At 36.7% G+C, this 15,706-nt stretch overlaps 1 protein-coding gene across 1 annotated transcript; it reads right to left on the reverse strand.

Annotated features, from left to right (window-relative positions):
• Positions 1-11,411: 11,411 nt before the first annotated feature.
• On the reverse strand, positions 11,412-11,852 carry LOC141576053 (ubiquitin-like protein 4A). The gene has a single exon (XM_074358437.1). The coding sequence runs from the start codon at positions 11,803-11,805 to the stop codon at positions 11,422-11,424; it is 384 nt and encodes a 127-aa protein (XP_074214538.1). The 5' UTR covers positions 11,806-11,852; the 3' UTR covers positions 11,412-11,421.
• Positions 11,853-15,706: the final 3,854 nt, after the last annotated feature.

Raw genomic sequence — 15,706 nt, forward strand, 5'->3', positions numbered from 1 at the left:
TCCAATGGTTGACTGCCGTCATTGTTTCTTGCCAGAGTCTACTTTGCTTTTGGCAACATTCACACATTATTCAGGATCTGGGGGTTACATTCCTTTGCTAGTTTCATCAATTTTTTTTTCACTTACTTTTTCTGATAACCTTGATCAGCCTTAGGATCAAATTTACGGCTAAATACTTGTACTTACTACCACCCCCTTAAAGAAATAAACTTTGGATTTTGCTTTTGGAAATCAGTCTTCATTTAACTGTAGCTATGATGATATGTACTTTGTGGAAAATGGAAAAGAATGAAAAGAGTAAAGTCATGTTTGACAGAGCTATGTAAATTATGTTGCAATGAAAACATTTAATATGAAGTTACTTATTTGATGAAAGAGTCAATCGTTCTCTTTTTTCCCCACATATTTCATCTCTTGTGAAATTGTTAAAATATAACCTCCCTCATTCATTTTCTGGTGTGCTGTATGGAAGGAGGAAAAAACATGGAAATAAAACATAATGATCAGACTGCAGGGACACTGAGGCTACATTCTTGAGTTCAGATAAGTGACTTTGGAAGAAGCACACCCTCTAGGGCCACACAGGTACTTCCAGTTTTTTAGGCTGAGTGTAACTTTTGCTGACTGTATCAGAAAATGGAAAAGACAGTTCAATGCACACATTTATAAAATCATACATGAACAGGAAACAAGTCAAACTCAACGAGACAGCTATACCTATTTTTATCCAGGCGAGACAATGATCAGCTTAAGGAAAGAAGTCTTTTCACATCACCTTTTATTGTTACACTTTTCTTAAAAGGCAAAGAGATTACTGATAAGTCTCAAAGCAGTTTAATAAATAAAGAATCAAAAGGAGAACTTGCATTACTGATTATAGAGGTTATTTAGAATGTACTTTGCAGAGTTACTTAAGTTTTTGGAGGTAGAGAATATTATTTTTGTGACAAGGTGATGAACAAGACAGTCCTAAGGATGTGAGCTTTATAGAAAAGGGATTTGAGCTTTGTAGAAAAGGGATTCAATTTTTAAAAATCTGGGTAAACAAAGGATCTACTAGTTTGGAATGCAAAACATTTCTCATAAAGACACAACATAACTTAAATTGAGAAATTTAGAAGGATATTAGGATAAAGCAAACTATTTAGTGTTCAGAAAAACTTTTTAAAGGAAATTAAATAAATAGGATTTTTCAAGTTTAATAGATAGTAATTGTATGGTAGATGAATAAAGTAAAAATATGCAGAGTGACATAAGGAAGATATAAGTTAGAAAATGAACTTGTCTAGAACATGTTTTACTATATTAAGTAACTGCATTCTGCCTTTTTTATGTCTTTAGCATATACCTTAGAAGAATGTCAAGCTTGTTTCATAAAGCAAGCATGTTAATTGCTAACTTTCTGCTCAATCTGGATACATTTTATAGGAAATAACAGGGAGATCTCTGTGCCTGTTTAGGCTGCAAAACATTTCTTGTGATGCCATATGAAACCTTCAGAGTATAATATATTGTATCTATGATAATATTTTCCATAAAAATCAGCGATGTGGGTGGTTGATTTTTATCATATTTTATGCTACACTTCTAGAGTGAGTTCTGCAATGTGAGCTGCCTCTATTAATATCTAAGAAGCATAAAAAGCGTCTACTGCTCCAATTGTGCATATCAGATATTTCTTCCAATAATAGATCTCAGGGACAAAATACCACCAAGTAGTTCTGTTTCAAAACAAACAAACAAACAAAGCATGCTATATTCTAGGGAAAGAAATGCCTTGGAATTCTCTCAGGAAACTGAGCCAGGAGTGGGAAATGGTACACATTGAGTTCAAAATCATCATCCTCTTTAAGTGAAACAACTGTGCTTGCTCTGGAAAAGTCACGAGTTATGTGATTAATACGATCAGTGAAAACAGGAAGTCCCAGTAATTTGTGAGACTCTTGAATTTGCTCTGTTTCCCTTTTCTTCCCACAACACAATGAATGCCCTTTAAGCAGTGGCAGGAAAAAAAAAATCTTGACAAGTCTCACAAATTGTACTGCCATTCCATCTTCCTTTATTATTACACTTACAGAGATAAAAATTCTCAACGGGGTCAGCCTTAAGTAGAAAGAAAATGGAATAATTTTTATATTAGGTGTTTAACATGACATTCTATGACAATGGGAAGTTGAGACTCCTATACTCATTTCATAGATGAGAAAACAGAATTGAAAAGAGGTTAATTAATTTGGGAAGATCACATAATTAGTAACTGTGCTCAGGCAAATGGACTCTAAAGTTTGTTTCAGAATACTTTGCTGAAGCAGGTTTCCCTCTCCTGTTTTTCTCCAGGTAACTCCTGGAGAGTTGCAAATTTCCCCTTGTTTATTTCACTCTCTGGAACTCTAGTGTAGAAAGCAATTGCATTCACTCTGAAGAGGTTTGCTTGCTGGAGAAGTCGCCTTTTTATCCTTCCATGTTAGTCCATCTAGTTCCTTCAAGTACAGTAGTTAAAGCCTGCCTTCCTTCCTTCCTTCCTTCCTTCCTTCCTTCTTTTCTTTTCTTTTCTTTTCTTTTTTTTCTTTCTTTCTTTCTTTCTTTCTTTCTTTCTTTCTTTCTTTCTTTCTTTCTTTCTTTCTTTCTTTCTTTCTTTCTTTCTTTCTTTTTCTTTCTTTCTTTTCTTTCTTTTCTTTCTTTCTTTCTCTTTCTTTCTTTCTTTCCTTCCTTCTTCTTTCTTTTCTTTCTTTATATACAAGAATGTTTATTGCAGCATTATTCATGGTAGCCAAAAAGAAAAAAAAGGGGGGGGGGTAACAACCCAAAATGTCCAACTGATGAATAAACAAAATGTGTTATCTCTCTCTATTTATATACATATATATCTATATATATATACACAATGAAACATTATTTGGCAATAAGAAGGAATTAAGCATTGATGCATGCTTAAAGTAACTTAGACAAGGCTTCTTTAGCTGAATCACACTAGGTCTGAATTATGGGTTATTGCCCTTATTATAGGGAATTAGTCTTTTAAGATCATCTATGGTTTTAGGGGGAATGTTTTGAGCAGTAGGGACTTCAATCTATATTCCCTTCATTAAAGTTGGCCTTTCTCTGAAATTTTACTTTATTGGTATTTGAGTCATTCTGGTTGATGGGCTCCAGTGGGGAGTCAGGGAAGGAACCTGGTCTGGAGCTGCATCTAGGAAGGGCCGATGTGAGAGAAGCTCTAGGGCTGGTCCTCTGAGGGCATGTCTGTTAGGGTTGGAACTGGGCAACCCTAGGGTCTAAACTAGATTATGTGTAGAAGGCAGAAGCACTTGAAAACTGAGGAAAGTAGGTGCACAGAACTATGACAGAGTAAGAGTGTGGTTTGAAACTTGGCTAGGAGCTTCCTAGGGTGATACAGAGATGGAGACAGGAGTATTTATGACCTTCTTCTTTTTTTTAACCTTGGGTTTGCTGAGAAGAGGTGATGAAAGAGAAGGTTAAAATTATAGTAAACAGCTTATACAGAGCCTACAAAGTCCTGCAATTCAATATATGTACCCCAAATGCCATTCCAAAATTTGATTAAAACTAGAGATTTCAGTGATTTCAGTGAAAATACTCTCCTAATATCAACATGCCAATCGTGTTTTCTTAAACAAAAATTGAATTAGCCTGGCACAGTTACACATAGGGTAGCAAAAAAAAAAAAAAAAAAAAGACATAGATTAGAATAAAAAGAGAAATCAAAGAAATATGCTCCAATATTTAGATTTGCCCTTTTCAAGGATTATTTCTCTACAAAACTTTAATGGGTCTACTTACGACAAATGTTTCATTAGAAGCCCTGGGATTTCTTTCAGGATAGTTTTTCCTCTTAAAAGAGAAAAATATCCATCAACCATAGAGACTATCTTCAACTCTCCACTAATGCAGGAAGGTAACATTAGGTTGATGTTAAGGTTTTTCTCACAGGAATGCAATAGGATAATTTCTCATTTTCAGGAGACAAATGCAAAGCACATGAAAGCCCAGAGAAAACAGCTGTTATCATCCGAGGGCATTAACCAACCATTCTAAGGGTTAAAAGCCATCAAGATAAGTTTCTGAACAAGAGACACGGACCAAAAGCAATTATAAGTTTCTTTTTATCTATAAAGCAATTATGATTCTTTGAATGGCAAACTTTCATATACTATTCTCTGTGTGTGTCCAGAGTGTCCTAAAAGCTATATATTAATTTCGTTCTTAGGCTCAGGGCAACTGCAAATGTAAATGCCGAACATACACCAACAACTTAAGACAAAAATCAATGTGTGCTTTTCACAGAAAACGTCAGAACTATTAACCAAGTCTTTTGGAGTATATTCTTTTGCAGTTTTTTCATTGCTTATTAAACCTCCTGTCTTAGCCAGAAGCAAAAATGACTAGGAAGTTAGGGAACTATGACTGCAGGGTGTTCTATCAGGGACATTAATGAGACTGAGAAGCAACTGAGCTTTAACTGTTTTAGTTAAATTCTGTTTTAGAATGATTTTATTGTCTAAGATAGAGCCCAGTGTTCCTTAAAAAAGACTTAAGGAGAAAAAAACTTAGATGAGGAGGGAGGGGAAATCAGGGAGATGTAATGCAGTAAAGAATGAGGAAAAAGAAACAGACAGCAAGAAAAAGAAAAAAGGAAAAAAAACAGAAAGACTCAGGAGTTAGATATAATATCTAGGCTGGTCCAACATTTCCCTCTCTCTTCCTCTTCTCTCTTATTATTTGATCAGTTCCTCCCTCCCCACTGAAGTAATTACTTAGATTCAGGCTCTTTTAGGGTGAACAGATGGAAATTGTGTCAGTCCACTAGAACCCTGGCCACTGAGTCAGTCTAACCTTTTACCTACAAAGTCAGGATACAGAATCCATTTCCCTAGAATGGAGTGGAGCAGATACATTTTCAGGCACAGAACTCAAGGCAGGAAAGAGTTCTACAAAGACAGGTGGAATCACCAGAGATCAAATAAGTCAAGAAGAAAAATATATTCACTACATTTTATAGGTGTCTAATAGTTGAAAAACTTTACCAAAGTAGTTTTAATGGATTTGGTGGGTTTTTAACTTCATTCAGGGAGCTGAAGTGGTATTAAAATTGAGTTCACTGAAAAGACAAATCACATTAAATAGGAATTAAAAAAAATCTTATCACAAAATATATAAGCAAAGGACAAATTAAAAAGTAGCATCCATGTGGCTTTTTCATGACTAGATAAGATATAAGGGAAGATAAGTTTTGCATTTTTCTAAGAAGAATTAGGGAAAATTAAGAAACTTAGTTTTGTTTCAGTAAGACAGAAAGACAGAATTCTGGAAATCAAAAGCCACTCATAAAAATGAAAAAGCTATTTGCATCTTTTGATCATTAGAAGATTGCCTTTAGTAAGATTAGCCTAAAACTACACAAGGAACACTATACATATGTATGAAAATATTCAACATATTAATTTTATTAATATTTAATTAATCCAAGAAATGTGAATTTTTTTTAAAGTTTCTGATTTGTTCTGCTGTAACTATTTTTGGAAACCTCTATTGGTTTCTTATGTACTTTTATGCTAGACGAGCCTTATGATACCATTGCACAATTTTATTTCTACAGAAAATACAGATCACACTTTATAAGTGTTTTTTTTTGTTTGTTTGTTTGTTTGTTTGTTTTTTGTTTTGGCCAGTATGTTCAGTATATCCACTTTCCAATGGGCTCTCAACATCACATTCAATTTAGCCAGATTTTATTTTCAGATATATAGATTGCCTCAGCTCTCTTAATTTCCCAATTTTCTTTTTCAAAAGGAAATGGAAGCAAGTATTGCATTCTCAAAATGCCTTGTATTTTGATCAAAATGTTTCAACCCAGAGACTGAATACACAAACAAAATAGTCAGACTGTGTATGACAAGAGAACTCTGGCCCAGGTAAGAAATGCAGGAGAAACATGGGTCTTTGCTTCAAGTCATTCCTGAATGTAACAGTCAAGGCTCGGGCAGTGACTATCAATTTCCCTATTTTTTGCCCTCCTTCCAATTTAGGATGAACTAGAAAAAAACCAATGGTTCTCCTCAAACCAACCATGTAAGCTGCACTGCTTTGAGTCAGTCCATCCCCAACTTCTCCAGATGAACAGCGTCCAGAGAATTCTTAAATTTTTTTTTCCACTATAAAACTTTTCCACTCTCTTGCCTGCCTTTGAGCTCTTGCCAAACAAAAACAGTGGTACTGACTCCCTTGCTATAGCGAGTACTGAATAAAAGACTGATCGCAGCTGAGTGGTATTCATTTATTTCCACAAACCCATCCTTAAGGTTAGTTAAAAAAGAAAGAAAAAACCAAAACAAAACCAAAACTTCTGTTTTCATCTCCTTCCTCCTCCAGTGGTTTCTGTAGGTAAGGACATTCCCCTGTATCTACTTTTTCTTTCTCCAACCTGTGGGAAAGGAGCAATTTACCTGGTTACCTGGAGCCACAGGGATCAGTGGGTTTCCTGCTTAAGTGGACTTAAACTATCAGAAGTTGTACAGTTGCGGGGGTTGAGAATTTTTCTTCTTTATATATGTTGATTAGGTTGGTAGTGACCCGGGTAACCATGTCTGTAGACTCAAAATTTCCTTAGGGGGGGGCAAGCTTTTAGGGAGTGTTAGCTGGAAAGTAAGGCTATATTTGGACTTACGCTTTCAGCAATTAAGATGACATTTGGGCATCAATCTGTCTAATCATTCATCTGGATGCAGGGGAAATTCTGAGACTCTCCCAAGAATTAACAACAGATCTTTTCGGTCCTTTTTCTCTGTTCTTTTCTTTTGGCCTTCTTTTTTCTGACATCAGGAAAAAAAAGAGGACTTCATCCTTCTCTGCTTCACAGAACAAAAACCCTGAGAATTATGTCCCCATTAGAATCACAAGAAAAAAAAAAAGTTCTGTAGAAGTTCTGTTATTTATTTCTCTTCCAAATGCTTGTGTTTTTTAAATGCAATCTCACCCTTTTTTTTTTTTTTTTGGTAACTTTACAAATTTGTAATTTTTGCACTTTCAATGTGTGGGTGTGTGCAAATGAGCCTAATATGCTTCTGTTAATTCTCACACTGTTTTCTGCTGTATTCCTGCTGGGCTGCTAAAATCAACTTGGAAAAAAATGGCATTACTGTTACCTGGGTATTAAATATAACATTATTTTTTATTCTCATGCAGGAAAAATGGTCATTTTAACTGAACAAATAAAATCTTGCATTATATTATTTTACTTTAGACCAGCAGATTAGCTTTTATGTGCCCAAGTGCGTGATTAAAATTTTGTTCCGGAGGACAGATATGGGGGTCTATGTATGTTGATAAAAATGCTAAGCTCATGACAGATCTTTAAAAGAGAACAGATTTATTTACTTTGTCTAAGATTTGAAAACATCTTTTATTCTTTCTCATATTTAACCCCTTTAATATTTATAAAAGAGTTCCTCAAGGTGGATCTTACTACACATGAGACGATGAAGCAAACTACAAAGATAAGAGGTTACATCTTCAAATCAGGCTAATTTAGGACTTCAGTCCTAAGTAAAAGAAATACTATAAATGATTCCAATATTGTAAGTGACTCTTCTGTAGGAATATGGATGCACATTCTGAATGGTCCTGTATTTTTTTCCAAGAAGGCAAACAGAAAATAATAGGGGAAAAACCCAAACCATATTTTTTGTGAAACTGGCTAGGAGTCAGGAAAAAAGCTTACATTCCAAATCATATATTACTAGGTCGTCCTGAAACCTGCTGAGCCCAGAAAACTCCAAGTGAGAACCAATGATGTTCCTGCCAAGATCTGTGAGAGGAAAGGGCCTAGAGTTGACAGATCTGGTTTTTGGCTTTAATGTAACAAAATCTTAAATAGTATTTATTATGTTCCAGGTATTGTTCAAAGCGATTTATGGGTATTAACTCATTGAAGCTTCATAATAACCCCACAACCTACTATTATTATCCACATATTATAGGTAACCAAGAAATGAGATGTAGAGCTTCAGTGGCAACCACAAAAAGTGATATAAATATTCCTTCCAAACAGGAGGGATAATGAGCTAAACCAACAGGCTAGGTAGAGAGAGAAAGCACAGAAATACCCAGAGGGACCCAGAATTGGTGCTATGCCTAAATTTTTGTGTCCTCCCAAAATTCATATGTTGAATCCGAAACCCCAGAGTGATGGTATTTGAAGTGAGAACTTGGGGAGGTGATTAGGTCATGAGAACAGAGCTCTCATCATTGGATTCAGTGCCTTTATAAGAGAGATTCCAGAGACAGCCTGCACACACCTTTCACCATGTGAGGAGACGTCAAGAAGATGTCATCTATGACCCAGGAGTAGGGCCCTCGCCAAACACCAAATGGGCTGGTGCCTTGATCTTGGACTTCTCAGCCTTTGGAACAAGAAGAAATTAATTTCTGTTGTTCAAGACGCCCAGTCTACACAGTATTTTTGTTACAGCAGCCTGAAGGAACTAAAACAGTTAGTATCTTTCAGAATGTGTGGCGCAAAGTATACTTTCTAAAGATACGGGGATCATCTAGGAAAGCAGCGACCATGTCCCTCGGTGGCACTGGCTATTTCAAACTACATGGTTGTTGCCAGCTGTTAAAGTTCTCCTGAGTTGGGTATGTTATGAGAGTCATAAGAGACAAAGCGGGTACATATCACGAGAGAAGAGCCTACTGCTGCAGCAAAAAAGTAAGGTGCTTTTGAGTTATGATACCAGAGACCATAATGATCCCTCCTTCCTCCAAAGGAATCATCTGCTAACAGCTTTCTGAAAACCCAGCTCATTCAAAATTGAGCAGCAAAACAAGAAGGGGCACAGAACAATAAAAATATGCAATAAGAGAAAAGTGAAATGGGATGCAAAAAAATCACCTGAAATTAGACACAAAACAGATGAAAACTGGAACTCCAAATTCCAACATGAACTAAAGAACGACTAATGAAGCAATCAAATATAAAAATAAGGGGACAGAAGGAAGCGATGACCAGATAACCAGAGAATGTAGGAGAAAAAAAGGAGGTCTAGGAATTCTCAGGAAGGAATTTAGAGAAATAATTAAAGACGAACTAAGTTCTTAAATAAAGACAAAATAAGAAGGAATGCCAGGTAGAACAGACACCATGGATCTGTATAACTAGGGGAGAGGAAAAAAAAAAAAAAAAAAGGGAAACATAAAGAAAAACAAAGAGATCAAAAAAAAAAAAAGGGTATCTGTAACCAGCATCCAAAGGAGGAACTCCATCCTGTAGTCCCCAACAAGAGAATAGAGCAGATATTTAAACCACAACTCATTTAAATATAAGGAAAATGAGAAAAATGCCTTTTATAGCTACCATTTTCGCCGCACTTTCAGGCCTCAGTGTAGATCTAAGTATGAGGCCGACACCATGTTCGCTCAGCCTGAGAAACTTCTTGTGGCTTTTCTGTTACAGAAGATCGGCCGGACATTGATTGTTTCAGTTTTTGTTTAGCTGAATTTGTCTTCATTTTGTCTTTGTTTCTGAAACTGAAGTGTAGGCTGAAACAAATTATTTTTTTCTTGTGACATTTTAAACCTGCTGTTCCATTGTTTTTTGATTTGCATTTGTAATGAGAAGACAAAGGTAATTTGTATAATAGTTCTGCTGTATATAATGTTCCTCCTCTGCTTGCCTTCCCCCCAAATACATTTAATATATTTACAGTAAACTTAGCTTCAGTAATTTGACTATGAAGTGCTTACATGCTGCCTTCCTTGTATTAATCTCTCTAGGATCTACCGGTATCCTATTCACGTGGACTACACTTTTTTAAATTCAATTTGGAAAGTTTTTGCCTGTTACTTCATCAAATATAATTTTCTGTAGAAGTCTCTGCATCCTCTCCTCCAGCAAGTCCATTCCATGAATATTATACTTAATATTGTATGATAGTTTACTGATACACTGCTCATTTATTGACATATTTTTCTTTGTGCTTCAATTTTATAGTTTTTCCTACTACTCTGATTTCAAATCAGAGAACTTTTCATGGAACCATTACTGACAATAAATACAGAGGGATACATGCCTCAGTGTCTTCCTACCCTGTGCTAAAGAACATCTTCTATACACATACCCACCACCATGTTCTTTCCAACATGAAATGAAACAAAATAAAACACAATGGTTGCTGTTGTCCGCTGCTGCCAGGTGCAACCTGAGTCCATAAAGCTGCAGCCTCCCGCTGGGATGTTTCCGAGTCAGACCTCACCAGTGAATGACAGTCAGTTGCCTTACCTCCTCCAGATAATTGATCTTGCAGTCAGTTTTGTAAGCATGCATTAAGACCCAGCCTGCAGTGGACTGAATGTCACTTCTGGTTTGCAGCCTTTCAAATGCCCTTAGTATGCAGCCCGATCCATCTCACTGGGCTTCTGCTCTGTATCACCCAGCTGGAATGCAAGTCTCTCACCAGACCCCGAGCTTCTGCCAAACCCAAACTTGCGTTCCTTACGTTCTTCCCAGTCCATTTTAGAAGTTCTCCAAGGGAAGAGGGTTATGAAAGATGTAATTTGACTATCCAAGTCTAAAAATTTAAGATATTTTGATAACGTATGTCAGGGTCATGATGAGGTAGAATCATTTGATATCAGGGTGCTCTCAGAAAAGCCTGTATGCACGTTGCTATTTCTGTTTTCCATAACCACACCTCAAAAAATGGACATTTCACCGGCAACATGGATGATAGCTGTTAAGGTTTTGTATCCTTATTTGTTTGTTTATCCTAACAAGAAACACAAGATCTCTGGATCAGAAAACAGATCCTTTATATACTCACAGAGCATCCCATCAGTGTTGACTCCCTACACTCCCATTCCCTGCAGGCTGACACAAGGGGCGTCAGCTGTGTCTGTGCCTGGAGGAGAACCCAGAAATTACAAAGTCCAGAAGTTACCTAGCACACCAGGCGTATATGCCTCATGAGAGAGAGAGGGAGGGAGAGAGAGAATCTCTCTGGTGTGGATTATAAACATACCCTCTCTGTGAGAGAAGAGACGTCTGTAAGTTTGTATTCTCCTTAGAACATAATCAAAGATTCTGGAGGAAATATGCCTTTAGATCCTTATGGAGCAGTTGACTATTTCTAACTTCCAAGGTGTGTGTGTGTGTGTGTGTGTGTGTGTGTGTGTGTGTGTGCGTGCGTGCGTGTGTGTGTGTGTGTGTGTATTTTGGTTTTTTTTTTGCAACATGAGAACACATTTAATGCTACATGCAGCTTGTGGCCTGGCCAGGCGCCTCCCCACACTCTGGGAATCCGACTTGGAGAACCCCTTCTCCATAGCTGCTTTCACTTCAGGGTGTAGAAAGCGGCCAGCCAAGCGTTGGATGTCATCCAGCGTCAGGTGGCTCAGGGACGTCTCCTAACCCCTCTGTAGTTGGTCCAGGACTCTGCTGGCATCTGCAGCACTGAAGTGGCGGGCCAAGACTTTGGAGATGAGCTGCCAGGCGGCCGGGGTTGGGGGCAGGGCTTCGGCCAGTCTCCAGGCGGTACTTTCTTCCAGTAACACCTTCTCCAGAGGTCTGACCACTAGGTTGAGCCTGGAATTGGGCCCAATGCTATAATCGGAGAGTCTTTTCCCGTCTGCCAGAGCCTTGCCCTTGAACAGCAGCCGCTGCTGGCGCTCGGGGACGTTCAGCTTCCCGGAAACTAGATGTTTCAGCGTGGACACCAGCTCGTCCTCCGACACCTGCAGGCTGCACTCGTGGCCCTGGAGCGCCTTCCCCGTCTGCTGCACGGCGGCCATGGGGGCGGCCGCTCCGGCCGGCGCGCACCCTAACCGCCCCCCGCCGCGCGCCGCCGCCCCTTCCAAGGTGTATTTACCTTTCACTCGTCATTTAACCAAGGTTACCAATAATCTTTGTTTAGCAAGTCCTGGAGGAAAATACTCATCCATGAGACATTGTTTACTCTCAGTAATGCTGAAGCTGAATTGATCGGAATATAAATCTCTTTCCAGACTCTTACTGTAACATCTCTTCCACTGGCCTAGACTCCTGTAGTCATATCTCAGATCTTATGGTGCAATCATTACAGCTGTGGTTGCATAATGTGCCTTCCGGTGGCTTCTTAGCATTCTTCATTTCTCTCATGTCTTCATTGTGCGGTCTCAGCACATTCAGGCATCCCCTGACACAGGTTCCTGCACCCGCCCCAACGGCAAAGATTGCTCCAATTCCACAGTGTCTCATCCCCACAGCTTCCAGGCCTAAAACATTAGAAGGCTACAGATAAGGTCTCAGAATCCCCTACTTAACATAGGATACCAAAGAAAAATGAAGAGCTGGGAGGAAAATGAGAAGCCTCTCATAACAAGCCTACAACGTGAATTACATATGGATGAGTGTACTCAGAGGCAAAGTGATATACTCATTCAGTTAATTATGGACAAAGTATGTTTTGTGACCTGCTAGGAAACCGACATTTAAAATATTTTTTATGTGGACAAATGTTGAGTTTTGGCTACCAAGTAACATTAAATAAGCTGTGAAACAGAATCTTTATGGATATTGCAGATTTGTAATTGACATAAGCTTTTGGAAACCACAGTTATAATTTTCTAATATAGAGAAGTAGTAACAGAAAAATGCTACATCATGTTACTGCCTGGATAAGTCTGGTTGCCATTAAATACATAGTTTCATGCATAAATGTGATTTACTTAAGAGGTTAGAAAATGCAAACCAAACAGACTCTTTAAATGAAAACAGAAACAAACTGTGAAAGCTTCCTTCTCCCACTTCAAACTCACCACTACTTTCTCTTAATCTCTTTTTATTCACACACACACACACACACCCTGCATGTGATTTTATCTACATACTATTTGATACCTTTTCAAACTTTATATGTGATTGTGTGTGTATTTCCTGGTGATAATTTTATGCCTGATATACCTTGTTATATCTTTCTTTTTAGGTGAATATGGTGGTAATATTAACGCAGTACAATTCCATTACAGTTTGTGTCATGGTTTACATAATCAGAAACCTACTAGTGGGCATGTTAGTTCTTCTAGAGTTGTTTTACTATTTTTAACAGCACTACTACATCAATATCTTTATACATTAAGAGAGGCATTTGTTTAAATTCCTAGAAATAGGATTTTCAGGAAAAGTGGTAGATACATTTTAAATTTTAATATAGTTTGTCAAATTTCATCCAGAAAGTTTGCAACGGTGTTATATATTTTCCATCCTTAAGCACATCACAGGGGAGCTGGGCAATGTGATTTGGTAAGAGATAAAATAACTGCAGACAAGATAGGAGGGGGTCATGGAGGCCTTTAAGGAAGATATGAACTTGACCCAAGAACTGAACTTTGATACACATTATCACACAAATTCATACTCACATACAGATATTAAACTCTAGAATATTACAAAGCAATTAACACTTGAGTGGGGATTGATGAGAATCAACATTTTCAGTATGGCAGTGCTAAATGTTTTGTGTGTATGTCATAATTTTAGACTACCAAAATAATTACAGAGATAGAAAAATACACACTAAAAAGATCAATAATGTGGAAGATGATTTTGAACATCTTCTCTTTTTTATTTCAATAGGAAAGAGAAGAAAATAGAATTATTATTCTTGAGGAAGAATTAAGTTAATTAGGTAAGATAAATAATCACAGCAAAAATTTGAGGAAAAAAATGAAAACAGCGTGACTATGCAGACTCAAAGGTTTTCCTATGTCCAGAAATTTCCAAAAGGGGATCATACTAAAATGTTTGAATTATGTAGATAAGGTACAAGTCCTCCTAATGTCCAGGAGAAACAAAATCAAACAATATATCAGAAATAAATAAAAGGAAATCAAGATCCTATGTAGGGACACAAAACAGTCTATTTTCAATTTCCTCCTTTGTACCTTTGTATATAGACCATAGCCCAATTTCAGCATAGTTCTTCAAGAATTCTAGTATAAAATATTTTTCTAAATCAATCAAGTGAAATTCTTAGTTATACAAGGAAAACATAAATACAGCCCAAGTGTTACTTTTTGTAAAAAAAAAAAAAAAAAAGAAAGTTACTTGTTTATAAACTTCAAAGTTAAAGAGAGGAAATAAATTTGTATGTTGAAGACTGGGATATGTGGTTATGAAGCAAATAGACCAGACCTTTTAATTCACTCAAACAAAATGTTAAGTATAAAAAATTATTTAAAATTCTATTTTAAAACTAAATATAGACAGCTATATTTAGTGTGTGTGTGTGTGTATACATATATATACACAGGATGTATATATATACACATATATATATATACAGAGGAGTATAGAATGTATAGGAATATATATATATATATATATATATATATATATATATATATATATATATATATACACACACACACACACACACACACACAGGAATAAAGAAAATATCCAGTATGGCCAGAAGACTATAAACCCCACTAAACATATTTTGGGAGTTCCTAGGGAAAGTGCACTGTGTTAAGAGAAAATTAAGACTGCATCTTACACAATTTATTTAATTAATGAAATTTAACATGGATAAAATAAACTGTAAGTAAATGTTGTAGTAATTGAATGCAGGTCATTTAATGGTGTTTTAGTGAAACATGCCACATCCCAAATCAAGAGGAAAAGGGAGACAAGGGGGACGGGCAGAGATTTGATCCAGAGAGCTTATGTTTGTGGAATTCTCCTTCCAAAGGGAAGACCTGAAATATGTGGCCCTGAAGAGAAGTAAGCTGTTAAGACTGAAAACAAGTATGCTCAGCCCCATACATTGAAGATATGCCACAAGCTCTTGCACTAAGATCTTCCCATATAATTGATATCAAAAGAGTTCAGGAGAAAAGATGATGATCCAACTGTGGAATGGAAGGGCTCTTAAACTGCATCTCCCGAGTACTTAATGGAGATCTTATGGTGTATGGAAGTTTCAATCTTATAAGGCTTATAGCTGGTTTATCTTTGTTGATTTTCTACGTGCAAGGTTTTACATTTTGCAGCCTAATCATAGTTATTAGAGAATTAAAGGATCAACACAGGGTTTATATTTTAGTTGCAGTTTTTATGCTTGAAAATTAATAAAGAGCTGGTCTACCTTATTGAGCGTGGTAGGCTTCAGCTCACAGACCAAGTTAATAATTGATGTTTTAAATGAGCACAGGCCCCCAGGTTCTGTGGCATTGTGTCTTTGGCAATTGTGAACACAGTACAGATAATTAAACTCACTTGATGAATAGAAAGTTCTATGTGAAGTCTGTGGGATGACTTTTTGCATTTGTGAATAATGTAAAAGTCTGTAAAATTAAATTTTTTCACACATTGTGAACGTGTCCAAAGAAAATCCTACAGAAAGTATCCATCCCATGTATAATTCTAATACTAATCTTAGCAAACATGAATTTTAAACTTTCTCAAAGTGGAGAAAATATGGTTAAGAATTATTTATAGCCGGCAACATTGCATTTGGTAGCTTGAGGGCTGAATGACCATCACAATTAGAGTTGAAATAATAAATTACAAGGTTTAAGTGAAATTTTTAAAATTTACTAAAAATAAGAGAGATTTTTAAAGCTTTCTGTGACAGAAAAATTGATTCCATGCATGATTTTGTGTTTGTGACAGCATGTTCAATGTATGGGGTTGAGCTGAGTCAGTTAATTT

This window comes from Camelus bactrianus, chromosome 35 (assembly GCF_048773025.1).
Source record: "Camelus bactrianus isolate YW-2024 breed Bactrian camel chromosome 35, ASM4877302v1, whole genome shotgun sequence".
Taxonomy (NCBI): Eukaryota; Metazoa; Chordata; class Mammalia; order Artiodactyla; family Camelidae; genus Camelus; species Camelus bactrianus.